This window comes from Lissotriton helveticus, chromosome 1_1 (genome assembly GCF_964261635.1).
Source record: "Lissotriton helveticus chromosome 1_1, aLisHel1.1, whole genome shotgun sequence".
NCBI classification, from domain to species: domain Eukaryota; kingdom Metazoa; phylum Chordata; class Amphibia; order Caudata; family Salamandridae; genus Lissotriton; species Lissotriton helveticus.
Genome location: NC_136057.1, coordinates 1,484,028,471 through 1,484,047,246, shown reverse-complemented (window position 1 = coordinate 1,484,047,246; position 18,776 = coordinate 1,484,028,471). Strand labels below are relative to the sequence as shown.

The following is an 18,776-nucleotide window of genomic DNA, read 5'->3' as shown; positions in this document are numbered from 1 at the left end:
CGGTGACTTCGCCCGGTGCCATCCTGGTGCCCACTTAATCACTGGCTAGTGATTCAAGAACTTGGTCCCCTCTGCTTTCAGGTTTCCTTCTTCCTTGATCCAGGCTTGGATCCATCGAACTTTTCTTCACTGGTCGCCTGCCAGCAACTTCTTCCTTCCAGGCTCCTGGTCCGGCACGAGGATTCCCGACGTCTTTTCAGACATATGCAGCCGCAGCCCCTGGGCTAGGTAACTTCGGCACTTCGGTGTCCCAGCATAGCCGCACTATCCAAGGGTCAGGATCCACTGTCGTTTTCTCCCTACCAGGTCGGGTTCGCCCGTGAACACTAACTTTGTGAATTCTAGCTCCCATAGACTTTGTCCCGCATCCCGCGTGAGAGTGCACACTCTGCACCCGAGTTCCCTAGGCCTCCTGCTAGTAATCTAAAGGTTCAGTAGTCCAGTCCTAGCGATTCCAAAGCCTATTAGTACTGTTACTTACCTGCTAGTAATTCGCATTCCACTTTTAGAGTATATGGTTTTTCGTGCCCCTAGGGCATTTGTGTATATCGTGCTAACTTAAGTATTTTCATAAGAGTTTTGTTGTGTGCTTAGCACCCTGTCCTCATAAAGAGTACAGGGTTGTTGTGATTCTAATAAATACATTGTTTATTTTCATAACACTTGTGTGGTGTCCTTTCACTGGGTGTTCAAGGGGTAATGTGATGGTAAAACAGCTGGCTTAACACGCCCTCTAGAGTCTTAGCCTTAGACTGCTCGTATCCATGCTACTAGGATAGCTGGTCTATAAGGTTGACTTACAACCAATCATCAATAAGGGTTGTTTGGACTGATATATAGTGATCACTAGAATAGTGAACACTGCACATCAGGCCAACTTCTCACAGGAATTGAATGTGGTGCTGTCCAGACTGATGAAGGAATCTTTTGAACCTATTCATAAGGCTTCGTTGCAGCAACTATCCTGGAAGGCGGCGTTCCTCGTGGCCATTACATCGGCCGGCAGGGTGAGTGAAATTCAGGTTTAGTGTTGCCAAGAACCTTGTACTGTTTCATGCGGCTAAGGTTGGGATGCGTACTCACCCTAAATTTCTTCCAAAGGTTATATCTGATTATCATGTTAACCAGACCATAACTTTACCTAAGTTTTTTCAGAATCCTTCCTCTCCAGCAGAAAGGTCCCTGCATTCCCTGGATGTTAGGAGGGTGTTGAAATTTTATCTGGATAAAACCAAGGATATCCGTAGGTCAGACCAATTGTTTATCAATTATGGATCAGTCAGGACGGGTCTTGCTACCTCTAAACAGTCCATCTCGAGGTGGATTGTGTCCTGTATACAATTGTGTTACCAAAAGGCTAATAAGACCTTAGGAGGTAAACCTAAGGCTCATTCCACCAGGGGCAAAGCTGCCACGACTGCTTTGCTCCGTAATGTTCCAATTGCAGAAATCTGCAAGGCGGCCACTTGGAAGTCGGTCCATGCCTTTGCTAAGCATTACTGCCTGGACACTGATGCCAGGGCAGATGCTCAGGTTGGGCAGGCTTCGCTGCGAAATCTGATCGCACAATAGTGGTATTATTTCTCTTTTCTCCACCGCCGCTTTGGTGTGGGGATGGGCTTGCCATTCTATTCACTAGATTATGACTATACACAGAGATCCCCTACTATAGAAGGAGTAGTTTCTGTCCTGTAACTCCAGTTCTGTAGTAGGGGTATCTCTGTTATAGTCATAAGCGCCCGCCCTCCTCCCCGGTGGAGAGAGAGATTCATGTAAGGAATGCTACAGGTCTGGCGTGTTACGCCTTCAAAAAGAACTGAAAGTAAAAGGGACCTGTAGTGCATTCTGGGATACTGTGAAGTTCTGGAAAGTTCTCTTAAAGGCACAGTATCCTGTTCTGAGCCACAAAATGGCATCCTATGGGGTTTGTCTGTCCATGTATTCCTCTCTATCATTCCAGAGGGTTTTTGCTATTCAAGCAAGGGAAATCTGGACAGGCTTTGCTGTTTGTGGATTTTTGGTGGAATTTCTAGTTGAAGTACTGGACAGTGTAGCCTGTGGATATAGGCTGCATTATCTGTCTTTAATTCTCTCTTAGGTGTCTGTGCAGTTCTGCATTTTTCGACATCTTAAGAGATTACTTTTGATTGCTCCGGGGTCCACGCACATCGGTGGGACTATTCACTAGATTATGACTATAACAGAGACACCCCTACTACAGAACTGGAGTTACAGGACAGAAACTACTCCTTACTTACCTTCGGTAACGATGTATCTGGTAGAGACTATTCTAGCCGCAGATTCCTTGGCCGGTAGGTTCATGGGTGCTCCTGCGTCCCTACACACTGGTGTTTCCAGTGTGGGTCCTTCTCACATTTTTCCTCTTTCCTTGTTTTGAGTTTGTGACTCATGTGCAGTCCTCTGAGTTGGGGCCTCTTGGCAGGGCCTCAGCCTTGGCTCCTTTCAGAGGCCGCAACTTTCCTTGATGGCATCTTTTGGTAAATTGTCGTTACTCTTCTGTCCTTCACTGTTAATGGACTATGGTTGCAGACTTCTTTCCTCTGCTGCACAGTTTTTCATATGTTTTTTTCTGTCTCCAGGGAGAAAGTTGTATTGTTTGCTGGGTTGCTTTGCAGTGGCTGTGCTCTGCTCCTTCCTTCTATGACTTTCAGTGCCACAGTGTCTGGCACTTCCCGAATGGGCTGTTCCCCTCCATTCGCTTCTTTCCTTTCTGTTTATCTACTGTTTTGCACACTGTTCCCATATTCTCACAGTTTTTGTTTGTGATGGCTCCGCCTTGTGGCGCGGAAAAGCTCTGATGTCGGCGCGCCGGGGTCGGGCTTATGTGACCTCGCTAACGTCACACCCGCGGACGACGTCAGGGCGGAGTCGCGCGGTACCACCCCAGGCGCGCAGAGATGCTGGGGAAAAGAGAAGTTTTCCGGATCCAGTCTCACGCCTGGGGATAATTGTACGTTAAGGAATCTGCGGCTAGAATCGTCTCTACCAGATACATTGTTACCGAAGGTAAGTAACTTGTACACCAAAGACAAGACTCTATCAAAGAAGGGCTTCCAGCACACACTGGACCGGATTGATGTTCATACTTTTCTAAGACAAATACTCCTTTGTATGACACATAGGTTTCGAGCTAGTCTGTAAAGAAATGGTACTTCTCTAATGCTCAATTTAGAGAGCAATAGTAGATGTTCGTGAACATTTCTATGCCTGTTAGGGGTAGCTTTTGGTGCCCAGATATTAACATCGCAGTTGTATCTGTCTTGGATTTTTCCACACAGACTGCGGTATAACATAGAGAGACCACACTGTACTGATTAACCTGATTAATTTACAAATAACCATGATCTTTTTCTACTGTGAACCATCTTGAAACGGTCCTGAGCCGTCCATGTTACAAAGAGTGAAATAGCATTCTTCTATTCAAAAATATCTTGATCCACTTTTAAGTGTACTTTTGTACAAGGATTAAAAAGAACCACAGACCTCATCAGAAGATTACTTATTACATTGGATTTATTTCAATTGCAGATATTGTATCCCCAAATATATCTGTTTTCTGCTTCATATTGTCTCTACGATTATGCAAAGGGCGTATGTATGTGTAGTCAAATTTCAGTTGTTGAATTCCTAGTTAGGCAACTCCAGGTTTTACTTATGAACTAATACTCTGTGTACATACTCCCAATGCTGTATCTTGTTCAAGACTCCTCATGGTGGCCATTTAAATTTCCAGTTTAATTTCTTGTGCTAAATCTGTTCTCACACACAGATCTTCATGTCCGAAGCCTGCTACTGTGCCCCTCTCGATTACTTCCATCGTAGATGGCGCGCTTCTGCTTGATACCGACACAAGGCAGATATCGAGAGCAAGTGAGTTTGAGACCTCCATATTTGAAATGATTTGCTGCATTGGAGCGTATTATTTCCACTGGCACTCTGGTCTGCGATTTCCTGAATCTGGTAGTGTTGTGAAGAGATGTGGATGACATGCAGGTAGGAGTAGTGCCTGCATTGTGTTTATTTCTTTTAATTTATTTTAGATGTTGGCAACAGTGCAGCAGATTTTGTCAGCGACCCATCGGCTTTGGCCAGCATTCTCTCCAACACAGGGCTGAACAGCAACACCTTTAGCAAAGGTGGCAAGTTAAGCGTGGCCCAGCGGGTACCTGTGAGAGGGAAGGGAGCAAACTCCCTCTATTCAGTCGGAAGTAGCAGGGTGAGTGCAATTTAACTCTATATATAATGTGTGCATAATACCCCTTGGGTGAAGCGCACTTTCTGTAAGGCGGAGAAATTTGTTTTACTCTGGATCATGGCGATCAGGAATGGTCATGTTTGTTCTATGTGCTGAACCCCATGGTGTTCTTTTGTGTTTTTTTCGTCTAGGCCAGTGGAGTGACCATTTGCCCTCCGCGTGCCAGTTTTGCACCGAGGGCCGATTTCAGCCGCATGTCTTGTGTACCTAACCTTGGATGTATTGGTAAGGACGTTAACAACCTTTTTATTTATCATGTGCTGTAGCTGCACATGTGTGATTCACGAAAGTCGAAGAATTATGAGGTGCAATCGATATGATGCCGTTTGGCTAAATAGGGTGAAAGGGTAGTTTTATGTTTACGTCATTGCGAAGGCAGTATTTGAGACGTATCTGCTGGTAAATAGACATGATGTGAATGATTGAACCCTTTGAAGTAAAGCCGGAATTGTTGGATGCTTCACAGACCACTGCAGAGGTCGGGGGAGTACTCTTGTGATTCTTTCTGGTGGTGATGAAAACTGTTGCCCACAGAGTGTTCAGAGGGCTAAAGCTGATATTTGGTACTCTGTCTAAACCCTACCTCTACACTCTCCTGCTCAGATATTGATGTGAAGCGCACTCCTCAGGCCAAGCAGCACGGCTCCTCTGCTCTCCTAGACGTTGTCAGGCCCTCACCATTGACATCTGCTGGGAGAGTCCCAGACAAGAACCCTTACTCCTCGGTATGTATTTTTTAAGACTGTCTCATCAGTGACTGCCAGTAGATTTGTCTTTTCATTATGTGCAGTTCCTAACTCCCTTCCTCTTTGACATTTTACAAACTGACCAGGATGATTGGTCTATGGTTATGCATGCATCCTGCATCGGTTTTCTCTAACTGGAGCACCGCTCTCTGTTAATTGCCCAAATACCTAAGTACAGGCCACCCAACCAGTACTCTTCTCGTCCACACTCGTACTTGCCCGCCTGTTAGGACTAGGGACCCAGCGCTTTGGGCTCAAAGTAGTACCAGCAGTGTGTTACATAAAGACATTGCCACTAGGGTTTAAGTACACATTGAAGTGGACAAGGTGAGATAGCTGTAACCACAAGAAGACTGACCTTTGAACTTGCATTACACTGATTTCGGGGAGTAACTTTCTATGAAAAGATTGTGTGCAAAAAAAAGTATAATGGCAATAATAGCCAAATGTTTCGGAACGTTGCGCTTCCTTAATGATAATTTGGGGTGGGCAGGATGTCTGCCTCTGCTGCCTCGGAAAAATGACTGGCTCAATATGACGTGATTTTGCACAGCCTTTTCAGCATTCACCTATCCTCTACGAAAATTGTGACGTGATGGCAAAGCCAAATACTGCTGTATTGTTGAGCACACCAGGAATCGTCTATGGAGCCTGTCCAAACGTAACTTGTTTTGCTCTTTGCTCCGTGTTCCTCTTGTGTCCATTAGCCCCTGCAGTCCCATGTATTGAAGGTATGGTGATGTTTTAATATAAGAGTGGATCCTCTGGCACAAGAACCGGGGAGTGGCTGCTTCTGCCTGCTCTCATGCTCTACCCCATCATATAAGTCACACGAAAGGATGGAAATGCTTCATTTTAGTTTGAACCACTAGTTTTGATGAATTGGTGCAGCTGTAGGTATATGCTATTCATTTTTTTTTTTTTGCAAGCTACATGTATGGGCCAATCGTATGCAATATAGTATTGCTGTTGCGCCAAAAGGGACAGTCCAGGTGAACTTGACGATGTTCTGTATGATTGGAAGCACAAGTAACGGCAAATAATAACATATGTGTATCTGTTTGATTGAGGTGGTGCAGTTCAAGGTCCTATGTTTGTGCTGTTTACGTGATTGAGATTAATTTAAAATGTAAAGTTTCCATCCGTGAATTTTATGGATGCGGTTGTACCTTATCAATTCAAACTTTTTTTTGGTGAGCGATAGCAGTATATTTTTAACACTTCTTATTGCATCACTTTAAAATTGTTTTCCATTAAAATGACATTTAGTGTTGCTAAGCAATACTTCGATTTTTTCTTTTCTTTTTATTTGGTAGAGATAAACTTAAAAAATAACTGACCATCAACAACACACCTTAAATGAAACCGAATTTCTATGGTGACTCTAAACAAATGTAATCATAGAGGTTTAACCAAATTGCCCAAAATCCTTAACCCTTTATAACTTATCTTTAACCTAAGCCATAATCTTATAACTTAACTCTTCTACTTTTAACCATGAACCTGTAACCCTATACCTTTAACCTCTACAGCTATACCCAACCCTGTACCTGCTTAATTATATACCTAATCCTCTTAAACCTAACCCATAACCCTTGTACTCTATATCGCTTACCCTTGACCCCTTACCCGGACCATATTCCCAAACTCCTAACCGCTTACCCAAACACTTTTAGCTCTCTACCCTAAATCCCTATACCAAAACTTTAACTCTTACTCCTGTACTCTTAATTTGTATTCCTACACATTGAAAATCATCACTTGAGTCTATATCCTTAACTCCTAGCCTCATATACTAAATATCTGTACCCTTTACCATTCATCCTAAATCCTTACGTTATACCTTCATCCCTTAAACCCTACATTCTAAACGCATGACCATGTCACCCCATCTCACTCTCCTTACTTCAATATATATTGTGAATAAACACTTTGAAAAGTGTTCCTTTTTTAAAGTATTCATTTCTAGAACTATTAATTGGTAAGGGTTTCTTTAAAAAGTGTTATTTTCGACATTTCAAGCGAAACCCCCTCCCACGTTACCTTTCTGTCTTTTTGTTGTTTGTTTTCTATGTAGAGGACGTGGAATTCCCCTTTTTTGGTTTCGCCTAGCAAAGCATGCATACGCTGCTCTAGGAGAGGGCTCTTGGAATCACTTCAGACTTCCAAGAGCCTTCGCCGTGTGGGTCGGCCTCCTCCCACACATTCCATTGGCCTTTGCATGTGGCTTTCAAAAATGTAAAGCCAGCAATTGGCCAAAGGCGGGATCATGTCCCGCCTTCTCTCTAAATGTTTACTCCCATGTTCTAGGGTTTTCTGGTCAACCCCCGCAGCCTGGGACGACTCCTGGTGGCCGACGGCACTAGGAGCACCCCCTACACCCACCAACCACGCACGAAACCTGGGGGCCATCCTTGACTCCAAACACTCCATGACGAAGAAGGTCAACGCCGTCTCCACCTCCTGCTTCAACACCCTCCGCATGGTTCGCAGGATCTTCAAGTGGATCCCCACCACAACTAGAAGGACGGTCCCCCAGGCCCTCGTCAGCAGTAGACTGGATTACGGCAACGCACTCTACGCAGGAGCCCCGGCCAAACTCCTGAAACGGCACCAACACATCCAGAACACCTCCGCACGCCTGATCCTCGACATCCCGCGCCGCAGCCACATCACACCCCACCTGAGAGACCCGCACTGGCTCCTCATCAACAAGAGGATAACCTTCAAGCTCCTCGCCCACGCTCACAAGGCACTCCACGACACCGGACCAGCGTACATCAACAGCCAACTCAGCCTCTACACCCCGTCCCGCCAGCTCCACTCTGCAGACCTCGCCCTCGCCACTGTGCCCGATTCCGAAGAGTGACCGCCGGCGGCAGATCATCCTCCCACCTCGCCGCCAAGACGTGGAACACCCTCCCCATCCGCCTACGGCAGACCTAAGAGCTCCTAACCTTCAGGAGACTCCTCAAGACCTGGCTCTTCGAACAGCAGCAGCGCCCCCCCCCCACACACACACAGCGCCTTGAGGCCCTCACGGGTATGTAGTGCGCTTTACAAATTCTATGATTGATTGATTGATTGATTGATTGATTGATTGGAGCGAGCAGCAGCGTGGCCGGGTGCCAGCTGCATACTTAACATTCCTTTCAGTGCGCTCGCACCACCTGCAGTCTTGTTTGATCTTCTACATAATTGTGCACAGGCAAGGCGTGCTGGCTTGGTACTATGGTGGGCATTGCTTATTTATTTTAGTGTTTTATATAGTGCTTGCTACACCGGGAGGTATCAGAGCGCGTTTACATGTGTTGATTTCTCTTAAATCGAGAACACATACTCTTGTTTCAAGCCCTCCCCTTGCATTGTTATAACTTTCATATTTAGATGTGTTTTCTTAATTACTGCCAGACGGCTCAGTCCAATGCCGCCCCGTCCGCTCGTACACGCTGCACTCATTTAACCTGCAGTTGTGAGATCTTTTAATGGGGCGCCCTTTGGTGACCCATTGGGATTGGGAGATGGAGGTGCCAACTCAAGGCTGAGTTTCTCCGGATATATTGGGCTCAGCACTAAAACATTTTTTGCTCTTAAACAGGCTTTATGTGCTTGGCCCATGACGCTCCACAGACATCTTAAAAGGCTTCATCCCGCCCTCCCTTCCTCACCTTTTTTTCTCTCTTCGTTGTCCTGCACGTCTTTTACACCTTTCTCTCCATCTTTACAAAAAAAAAAGTTTTAATTTTCTTCTTTGAAAGCACAGACCATTTATGACGACAGAAAGCGCTCAAATGCCCTTGGACCCGCTTCTCGCTATTTAAATCTGCAAAAAAAGAAACAATGGAGCCGCAGTCACATCCTGCTCACATTGTTTGTACCTCAGGCACGAGTGGTCAAACAGCCCCACGCCTTTTCTTCCAGCTCTGCTAGGCTGGGGCATTGCCCCTATTTAGGGACACACGCTTCTCTGGGGATCTGTTCATAGACCGCCGAAAATCTCTAAATTGTCAGATAGTTAAAAGTTACTGGCTAGAGAAAGAATTAATCCTTAAAATAATAGCTTCTTTTGATGGTGGAAATTATTTGTTGCTGCCTGCTAACATGTCATTGTCCTTCGTCTTACATATTCGATCGCCTCAGTTCTTGTCTCTGAGCGTTGGGTAGGACGGTGATTTCTGGGAGGAAAATCTCTCAAGTAAGACGTGCTGGTCTATAATTGAAGGCTTTGCCAAAAAAATTGCAACAATGGAAAACAAGCACGTTGGCGTGCAGCTCGCCTACTAACTAGGTACTTAAAGTTAAAGGTGGAATCGGCTGTGGCTGGGGGAGCAGGAGAGAGGCCTCCTTATTTATTTATTTATTTATTTTAGAGGTTTAATATAGCGCTGGCTGGACCCAGGGGTATCGGAGCGCTTTACATTTTTGAGACAAGAGGGTCAATAAGACAGGGAATATACAAAGCATCAATGTATACATGTAACATATAAGTCTCAGCCTAACAGATTACAAAACGATAAATATGGGAAGTAAGCATATCAGAATGTGGAAGAAGTGATAATCAAAAATATGATAAGGCACAAATTGAAAAAAAGAGCCGGACATTGCAGAGTCAGGATAGGGAGGTTAGTGATCAGTTAGGTTGGTAAGGAAGAGAGAGGGAGGGGGAGAAGTAGGGGGAGGTTTGAGGGGAAGTGATGAGAAGGAAAGGCGAGTAAGGATGATAGAGAGAGGGCGGATGCAAATAGGGTAGGACAGGAGTGGCCAGTGGAAGAGAACAGATAGGGATTAGGGTCCCCAGTATTTATTGAGGAGATGTAGTTTGAGTCCTTTTTTGAAGCTAGAAGCTAGAGTAGGAAGGGTTGCAGCGAAGGTCAGTTGGAAGGGCATTCCAAATGCAAGGAGCGTTGCCGGAAAAGGAACGTGACTGGGTGGTTTTCTTTTTTAGAAGTGGGGGGATAAGAAGGAGGGTGTTAGTACTTCTCAGGGAACGGGAGCAACCGGCTTTAGTGAGTTTGTTAGCGAGGTAGGTCGATGTGTTTTGATGAAGAATTTTATGTGTAATGCAGGCTGTTTTGTAAGTGGACCTTCCTTCAATGGGGAGCCATTTAAGGGTTTTAAGGGCAGGGGAGATGTGGTCGAATCGCTTGCAGTCAGTGGTAAGTCTAGCTGCAAGGTGAAGCACAGATTTGAGAGGTGCTAGGTGGATCTTGGGAGTTCCGGAGAGAATGGCATTACCATAGTCGATGCGAGAAAGGACAAGGGATTGTACTGCTAGTTTGAAATCGATAGGCATAAAGGGCTTGATTTTCTTAAGGTGGCGGAGAGTGAAGAGGGCTCCTTTGGCAGAGTTGTTGATGTGTGTCTTGAGTGTAAGGAGATTGTCAATGGAGATCCCTAGTGATTTGACTGAGGAGGACAAAGATAAGGAGCAGTTGAGGGCATTAAGGTCAGAGATCCAGTTCTGAATGGGGAGCTTAATATTTTTTGGGGGAAAAAGAATAATTTCAGTTTTTTTAGGGTTGAGTTTGAGGTGGTTAATGTGGAACCAGGCTTGAATCTTGATGAGAGTGTTGTTGAGGTGAAGGATGTCAGCATGAGTTTTAATCTTATAATAGATTTGGGTGTCGTCGGCGTATAGATGGTAGTTGATCCCGGCTTGTTTAAGAATGAGTGTGAGGGGTTCCATGAAAAGGTTAAAGAGCGAGGGAGAGAGGATGGATCCTTGCGGAACTCCTAAGGAGATTGGGGGTAGGGTTAGATAGGCAATTTTGAATTTTGATTTGTTGAGAACGGTGTTGTAGGTATGAGACAAACCATTTGTGTGTCGTACCGTTCAGTCCGAATCGATCTCTAAGAGCATTGAGTAGAGCAGAGTGGTTAACAGTATCAAACGCTGCAGAGAGATCAAGGAGGGTCAGAAGGCTAGATTTGCCATTGTCAAGTGAGTGGTGGATGTCGTCAACAATGTTTAGCATGGCGGTTTCAGTGCTGCATCCTTTCCTAAAGCCAGATTGGAAGGGGTCAAGTAAATTAAAATGTTCAATGTGTTTATCTAGTTGGAGAAGGACACATTTTTCCAGGGCTTTAGAAAGAAGAGGAAGGTTGGAGATGGGACAAAGGTTATTGAGGTCGTTTGTGTCTGCCAAGGGATTTTTTATAATGGGGGTAATTTGGCCTAGTTGCAATGAAGTGGGGACACAGCTGGTGGCAAGGGAGCTGTTGATGATAGAGGTCCAGGAAGGGGTGATGATGTGTTTGAGGTTTTGGACAAGTTTGGAGGGGAGAGGGTCTTTGGTGTGGGAGGAACGCTGGAGTTTCGTAATGATGTTAAAGACGTCTCTTTCAGTGACAGGTTGGAAGTTAAGCCATGCGGCATTGTTTTTAGGAAGAGAATTAAGATGATTGGGGTCCAGGAAATTGGATGGCAAGGGGGGGTGAGGGAGATCAGCGTTATGGTGGGTAGTAGTGGGTGTAGAGGGAGTCATGTTGGAGGGGGGATATTAAGAGAGATGTTCGGATTGGCGGTAGGGATTGCAATAGAGAGGAAGGTTTGCTCAATTAGTTTAATTTTGTCAGAGAAAAAGAGAGCTATTTCTTCACATCTAGTCGTCGAGGCCAGCGGGACAGGGGGAGCGGAAGCGGTTTGATTGCGCACAATGTTGAATAGTTCTCTATGCCTGTTCTGAGCTCGATCTAGTGGAGTCCTGAAGAAGGAAGTTTTTTGTCAAAAGATATGTTTTTTTGTAGGACGATCTGAGGCGGGCCAGGTTAGAAGGGGAGGGGGCTGTCTCCATAATCTTTCCGTCAGTCTGAGACTGCGTCTTTCATTATTAAGCTCTGTGTTAAACTATGATTTAGAGGGGATATTTCTTTGTTTTTTGAGCTTGAGAGGGGCCAGAAGGTCAAGGGTATCGATGACTGCTTTGTTATATTGTTCGGTAAGTTCATTCGTGTTAAGGGAGGGAGGGATAGCGAGAAGTTGAGCATGAAGTTTGGATTCAAGTAAGTTGGGGGGGATCTGACTGAGATTTCTGATCTGTTTCATGGGTTTAATAGTTTTGGTAGGAGGGGGGGGAGGCAGAGGTAGTTATGGAGAACAGGAAAAGGTGATGGTCGGACCAGTCAATGGGAATGATGTTAGATAGGAGGGCTAGATCCTTGCTGGTGATGATAGCGTAGAGGGTGGCTCCTTTGGAATGGGTTGGTGACTGACAGATTTGTTTGAGGTCATTAATTTCGAGAAGGTCAGAGAGGAGGGCGATTGAGGGATCTTTTGAATCATTCCAATGGAGGTTAAAGTCTCCCAGGAAGATGTTTTTAGAATTGGTAATTGAGGATTGGGTAAGAAGGTTGGATAGCTCGTCAATGAATGGGTATTAGTTTCCGGGCGGATTATATATATATTGTGAAGGCGGATGGGGGGGGGGGGGGGACCCTGTATTTTGAGTTCAGCTACAAGGTATTCAGAGGAGGCATATTCGGTGTTATTGATAAGGGAGAGCTGTAATTCGTCTTTGAAGATGATAGCTACACCACCCCTTTTCGGATGGGTCTATCTTTCCTAATGATGGAGTAGCCTGGGGGTAAGAGTATGGCTAAAATGCTTGTAGAGTGGTCATTAAGCCAGGATTCTGTAAGAACCGCGATGTCGATGGATTCGCTAAGGATGGTTTCAGAGATTTCTATGGCATGGCTGGCAGCGAAGCGGCAGTTAACAAGCATGCAGGTGAGGGGTTTGAGAGTGGGTTTGGGAGAAGGGAGGGCAAGGATGGAGGTGAGATGAGGAGGGGGTCTAGGTGAGACAGGTGCGAGGGGAATACGACTAGTCCCCAATATGACGGGATGTTTGAGAAGGTGGGAGGCGTGTTCATGGTCAAAGAGTATGGAGGGTAGGAATTTTGAAGGTCGGAAATTTCCCGGTGAGAGAGGGTGGAAGTGGTACGTAGAGGTCTTTGGCCCCGGCAAAGCAAGGGAGTTGTTTTCCACTGTTTGGAGGTGGTGGGGTTTATTTGACCAGGGCTAGCGGTGTTTCTTCGGGGAGTGTGGTCGCTGGATTTGAGCTTGTAGTAATTGTTACTAAGAAGCGAGGGATCTCTGGTGAGAGTGGAGAGGTGAAGTTCGATGTTGCGCAGGGAGTTTGAGATATAAGTGAGGGGGGAAATAGGGTGAGTGGGGGAGGAGGACAAATGGGGTTCAGGGTTAGCTGCAGAGGGAGATCTACTCTGAGGAGGCAGTGAGCAGATGCAGGCAGGAAGCCGGTTCTGAAGAGGAGATGAGCCGATGCAGGCAGGAGAGCAGGGAAGGCTGTAGTTGAAGGGGAGAAGGATTGGCATGGCGGGATAGGGGGGGATGAAATCTCTGGGGATGAGTAGTTTGCAGATAGCAAGGAGGTACAGTTGCAGTGTGGTGAAGGAGTGTGGGGTGGGACAATGGGAAGAGTGTGGTTAGGGGGGGAGAGGATGAGTTGGGAGAGGAAGGGTGGGGGGGTAGTGTGATTCAGAGGGTGTGAGGCTGAGTTAGGAGAGGAGGAAAGAGGGGGAGGAGGAGAAAAGGAAGGGGAATCCGGGTGAGGAGTATTGTGATTTGGAGGGTGTGAGGATGAGTTGGGAGAGGAGGAGTGAGTGAGTGCGGGTTGGAGGAGGAATGGAAGGGGTGGCTGTGAAAGAGGGCCAGGAGGGAGGAGTAGAAGGGAGGGGAATGGGTGGGCTGATTGGGTGCAAGGGGGATTGGGAGTGAGGGGGTGAGGGGAGGGTCATAGTGAGGAAAGAGGGGATGGGTGACCACGTTTGCATAGTGTCATTGGATGTTGAAAGGTCAGGGGCGAAAGAGGTGGACTGGTGGGGCGAGATTGGTGGGAAGAGAGGAGGTGGAGAGTATGGGGGGCTGTTGGTGGAATTGGAAAGTTGGATGGCCAAGGCTCTGAAATGGAGTTCAAAGGTGTTAAGATGGGGTACAACTGCTTTGATGAGGATGTTACCCGTTTTGAAAATGGAGATGTTGATTTCCCCACAAAAGGTTGGAGAGGGAGTGGTGGAAAGTTTGTGGCCATGGGGTATTATGGAAGTTTTTGTGACTGGGAGATGTTGAGTGAAAATGCTTTTCCATTTAGAGGGGCGTTTGGCGTAGAAAATATAATTTGTTTTGATGGGGACGGTAGGGCTCTAATAGTTGTCAACAATAAGTGTTTCTGGATTTCGAATGAGGAGGTTGTGTTAGAGTTTTTTTTCTAGCGTTTTTAGAAAGATTGGGGGGGTACGGAATGGTCCAGGAGTAGGAACCATGTTTAGATAGAGAAAGGTCCTGGGTGGGGGAAGGGATATTGAGAGGAGGCATATTAGGCAGAGAAAAATGTAGGGGGGAGGAAAGTCAGATAGTCACGTGAGTAGTCAAGGTAGGGTAGTGGGTTGGGGCTGTGATGGAAAGAGACGTGGAAAGGGAGGAGGGAAGGATGTGGTGTTGGGAAAGGGTAAGGGGAGGATTCGGTAGAGGAAAAGAGACAAAGAGAGGGAATGTGAGATGATATGAGATGAGAGAGAGGGTCCAGAGTCAAGAGAGGATGAGTTAAGTAAAGTATGAAGGAAGTGAGCAAAAGAAAGAAAGGAGGGGAGATTGTCACAGTCCAGCAAAAACAAACAAATCACAGCACAGCTAGCATATAGGGGAGCTCTATTGAAAAATCCCCAGCAAAGCAAACAATCAATCCTCGCAAGTTTACACAGTGTGAGGTAAGTCATAAAAAACATTCAAAAGTAGAGACCAAAAAGTATATGAGGGGATCATAAAAAGCATATGAGGGGAACAGAACATGTAGGATAAATAAACCTAGGGGGCGGAGTTCGAAAAATTAATTAACAGCACATGTAGGATAAATAAACATGGGGGGGACGAAGTTCAAGATTAGGCCACAGGGTGGAGCTCCAGGCAAAGGAAGGGAGCAGTATGTAGTTCAAAGGGAAAAAAATAGATCCGGAGTGTTTCTGTTTAAAAAGTGGCGCTGTTTTTCTAATGGCAACGCGTCCATCTTGAATGGCCTCGAAATCGTCGGATCTCGGCATTCGCACCATTTTGTAAGGCTGGTTTGATCAAGCCATTTCAGTGCAACAGTTACAACTCCAACAATGTTAGCGCTGCTTTGCTCCTTGATTTCACCCTGCCCTGCCACTAAAACCATATTAATCCCCAATTTACAATCCGCGCTCCTAGAAAGCGACTTCTATGAAGTCAATCAATTAAATAATTAACTAAGGCATTGCAGGGCTAGGCGAGGAAGGCCTCATCTGGTGCCGGTGCTGTGATCAAAGGCTCAGTCAGCAATCCCCGCTAGGAGACCAGTCAGCCGATCTCGTGAGTCATAACTCACAAAGTTAGGTGAGCTGAGGCGTGTTAGGGGGAGCGGGCACAAAGTCGGTTCCAGAGCGCTGATCAGGGACCAAGCAGCGCAAAGGGTGGGGCCGGTCTCACCTTGTGTAGTACGGGGAAGCAACGCACCAACAACACTTATCTGGAGGTGGTCAACGCACAATCAGTAGTCGGGCCGTCGAGCGAGCAGCGTAAGAGAGGCACCTTGTGTCCGACGGGGATCCAACGCACCAACAAAATGTTTTTGTTTTTTTCCGGTGTGGGTCAACTCACTATCGGATGTCGGGCCGTCAGGACATCAGCATTCAATGTCATGGAGGTGAACTGGGCGGCACCACGGGCAAGCCAAGGAAGGAGCGTGAGCGCAGGAGCGTTCCAAGGCGCCTCGCAGATCACAGGTACTCTGGGGAAACGGAGGTGAGCCGAGAAACTCCCAGGCAATTCGGCGGCAATGAGGAAGATGCAGCCACTGTCGGCCGATGGGGATATTCGCAAACCAGCCGCTGGGTCAGCCATTACAGGTCAGTTGTTGGCCTACCGCAGGAGGAGAGAACGAGCGGCACATATATCAGCAGGGAGGCGGCAAGGAGCTGGGGAAGGACTTCAGTGCGGCTCATCGGTGTAGAGCTGCATCCCTGGTGCGACGGGGGGCCCAGCACTCAGTCTCTGAACGGAGGGCACAGACCCGATGTTATGGTCTTAGTGGCTATCCAGGCCGGACCCCTGCAGGGGGATTAAACGTTGGGCGGTAAGAGGCCAGGAGGAGTGTCAGGGCCCCAGCGTGAGCGGCGAGGTGGAGAGTTCGTGGAAGGAAGAAGCCGGTGGCGTAGGCGGAGAGCAGCTAGGCAGGCAAGGCGATGGGAGGCGGCACTCTCGGTCAGGGCCTAGGTTCACCAGGTACCTTGGTACTTCTTTGTTAATTTGTTTATTTACTTTTTTTGTCTGAGGGGGGAGGGGGTTCACACCGGAGAGGCCCTGATGGAGCCGTGCTTCAGACTGCTCTCGCGGTGGGGAACTCTGTCTGTTCAGGCGAGCGCAAGCCCAGACGACGAGAACTCGCTCCCCAGTCCCAGAGTGCCCCACATTGAGCGACCGGGCAGGGGGGGAGCAGGTGAAGGACTCACCAACCAACACAATGGTAAACTTTGGTGGATACGTTTTCTCAGCGGCTGTGGGGTCAGGATACAGATGACGGTGCACCGCTCCTTAAGCTTGCAGTCTCCGTAGTAATCAGAGCCCGGAGGCGCTGTGAGGCTTTCTGACTCACCCAGTGGCTGCAGGGTCAGGATTTCACCCAGGACGGCCAGCGGGACTCACCAGCCTCCATGGGACAGGACCCGGCCAACTCCAAACCAGTCACTGGGCAGGCATAGACTCAGTGGATCAACGGCCTCTTGAACGAATATTCGGGACAGTAGCAGGGAGAAACGGATATGCGTCCGACCAGCGCTTTTTTGCGAACGCTGTTAAAGTCCACTCCCTGGTCAGGAGCAACTCACGGGGCGCCTCGTCTTCGTAGTCGGCTTCTGGGCTTGCGGGTAGCTTTCTAGGCAAAAACGGCAAACCACCGCCAAGTGGTTAAAATCTTCACTGCTGCGGTGTCGAGCAAAGGGGTGGACGAACGGGCATAAACTGGGATATTCACAAAAAAGTGATCCCTAGCCCCGGAGCTACTTCACAGAGCTCCAGTCCAGCGGCCATCTTGCTGCAAAAATTAAGCTCCTAAGCCCTGAAGCTCACCAACTTCCGTTGGTCTTGGGACCACCTGAGCTTTGCCTCTAGCGTTCAGTAAGAAGCACTGCAACCTCTCCAGGGAAGGCTACATGTATGTGTGGAGCCCCAGAGAGAAAACAAACACTGACATAGGCAATAGGTCTCGCCTTTGGGACCTTATAAGTGTTTAGTTATCCAGCACAATATTCTTGGTGCAACAACATCAACCGCTGCATGGCTAAACACTTATAAGGTCCCAAAGGCGAGACCTATTGGGTATGCCAATGCTTGTTTAAGCAAGCTACTTATTAGGAAAGACACTCAGAAATCCTTTATTTTCCCTGGATTATATTTTTTAAATAGGTTTTGAATACTGTAAATACCTCTGTTTAGGGATTCAGCGAATAAGGCTCATGGTACGTTAACGTCGCACATACGGTCCTCGTTCCTGCATCATCATGCACAAACATGACTCTAAGTCATCTAGCTGGCTTAGTCTTTACCATCTCAGCATCCAAATTACATCTTTCCTCGTATATCACCCTACAACTACAGTACACATTAGACACCACTCTCACACGCTGGGCACACCTACGTGTACATGGAATGACATCAACGACTCACACTGAGCAAAGATGGCTTAAACATTACTAATTCCTGAAGCCAATTGGTATCCAGCTGTACACCTCAACAGAAATAAACTAATGACGATGTGCTTCGAAACATGCTTTAAATCTCAGAATGCTGTATACAGATCCATAACATGATCTAACCGGCACCAATCTAGTACAATCCATTGCTGGACAGTGCTATAATCTTCGCCAAAGTGTCCGGCATCTAGTCAGTATGACTTTCCCCTAAAACAGTTCAAACCCAATGATAACCACTTTCAACAGGACCTGGACTCCAGGCAACAAGAATCCCAGAAGTGTATGGCCGCCGAAATTCCAAAAGCCTTCAAGTTTGTACACCTTTCAAAGTCATGTGAAGAATGCTCTGTGATGCTCCTGAAGGCTATCAGGAAGCATGAAGCCAAACTCTTATTTGCAGAATTTATGAAATTAGTCCTGCTGGCATTCTTGAGGTCGCTTGTGGTCTTACTCGTGATCCAATGAGCTAATTGGTTATTTTGTTTTAGACTTACCTGAAGCCATCTTCAGGTAAGTCTAAAACTAGGCTGGGGTACAAGTTGCGGCAGAAGCATAAGTCCAAGCAGGCGTCTGTTCCTTCCCACTGTTCCTTCCCACTGCTCCTGTTCTAGACAGGCCTGACTTTAGCCACATCTTAAGTCTAAGACATGATTCCAGTCCTGGTTATGATGCACCGCCAGGTTTCCTGGACCATCATAGATGCCACTTAAAATGGAACCCTTTAAGAAGGCCATGCTTCAATTTAGAGTGGTCCCAGTTCCCTTCGGCATACTATTGAGTCCTGCAGATCCTTTAGGGGCTCTAGGTGGGGTTTAGCTAGCCGGTCCTTAGCGCGTAAGATGGCACTTGTCACTCTCGCCTTCTGCTTCAACCCCATTCCTCAACACCCCATGAAACCTACCAGCACTGATGCACCTCAACTCTTGTTCAGACACCAGCTCCTGATGCCATGCTGATTTGGTGTCTGGTCTAGAGATAATTTCGGCATGCTGTCAGCCTGTGTCTCAGTACAAGATCACAAAGTCTCAGTCT

General features: G+C 47.0%; 1 protein-coding gene across 2 annotated transcripts in view; it reads left to right on the top strand.

Moving 5' to 3' along the window:
• Nucleotides 1-18,776, top strand: part of TROAP (trophinin associated protein) — a 337,695-nt gene that overhangs the window by 164,116 nt on the left and 154,803 nt on the right. For both annotated transcript variants that reach the window (XM_078658425.1, XM_078658415.1), the window contains exons 8-11: nucleotides 3,791-3,891; nucleotides 4,062-4,237; nucleotides 4,408-4,501; nucleotides 4,880-5,001. In XM_078658425.1, coding sequence (XP_078514551.1) covers nucleotides 3,791-3,891; nucleotides 4,062-4,237; nucleotides 4,408-4,501; nucleotides 4,880-5,001 — 493 coding nt within the window. The remainder of the gene's footprint in view (nucleotides 1-3,790; nucleotides 3,892-4,061; nucleotides 4,238-4,407; nucleotides 4,502-4,879; nucleotides 5,002-18,776) is intronic.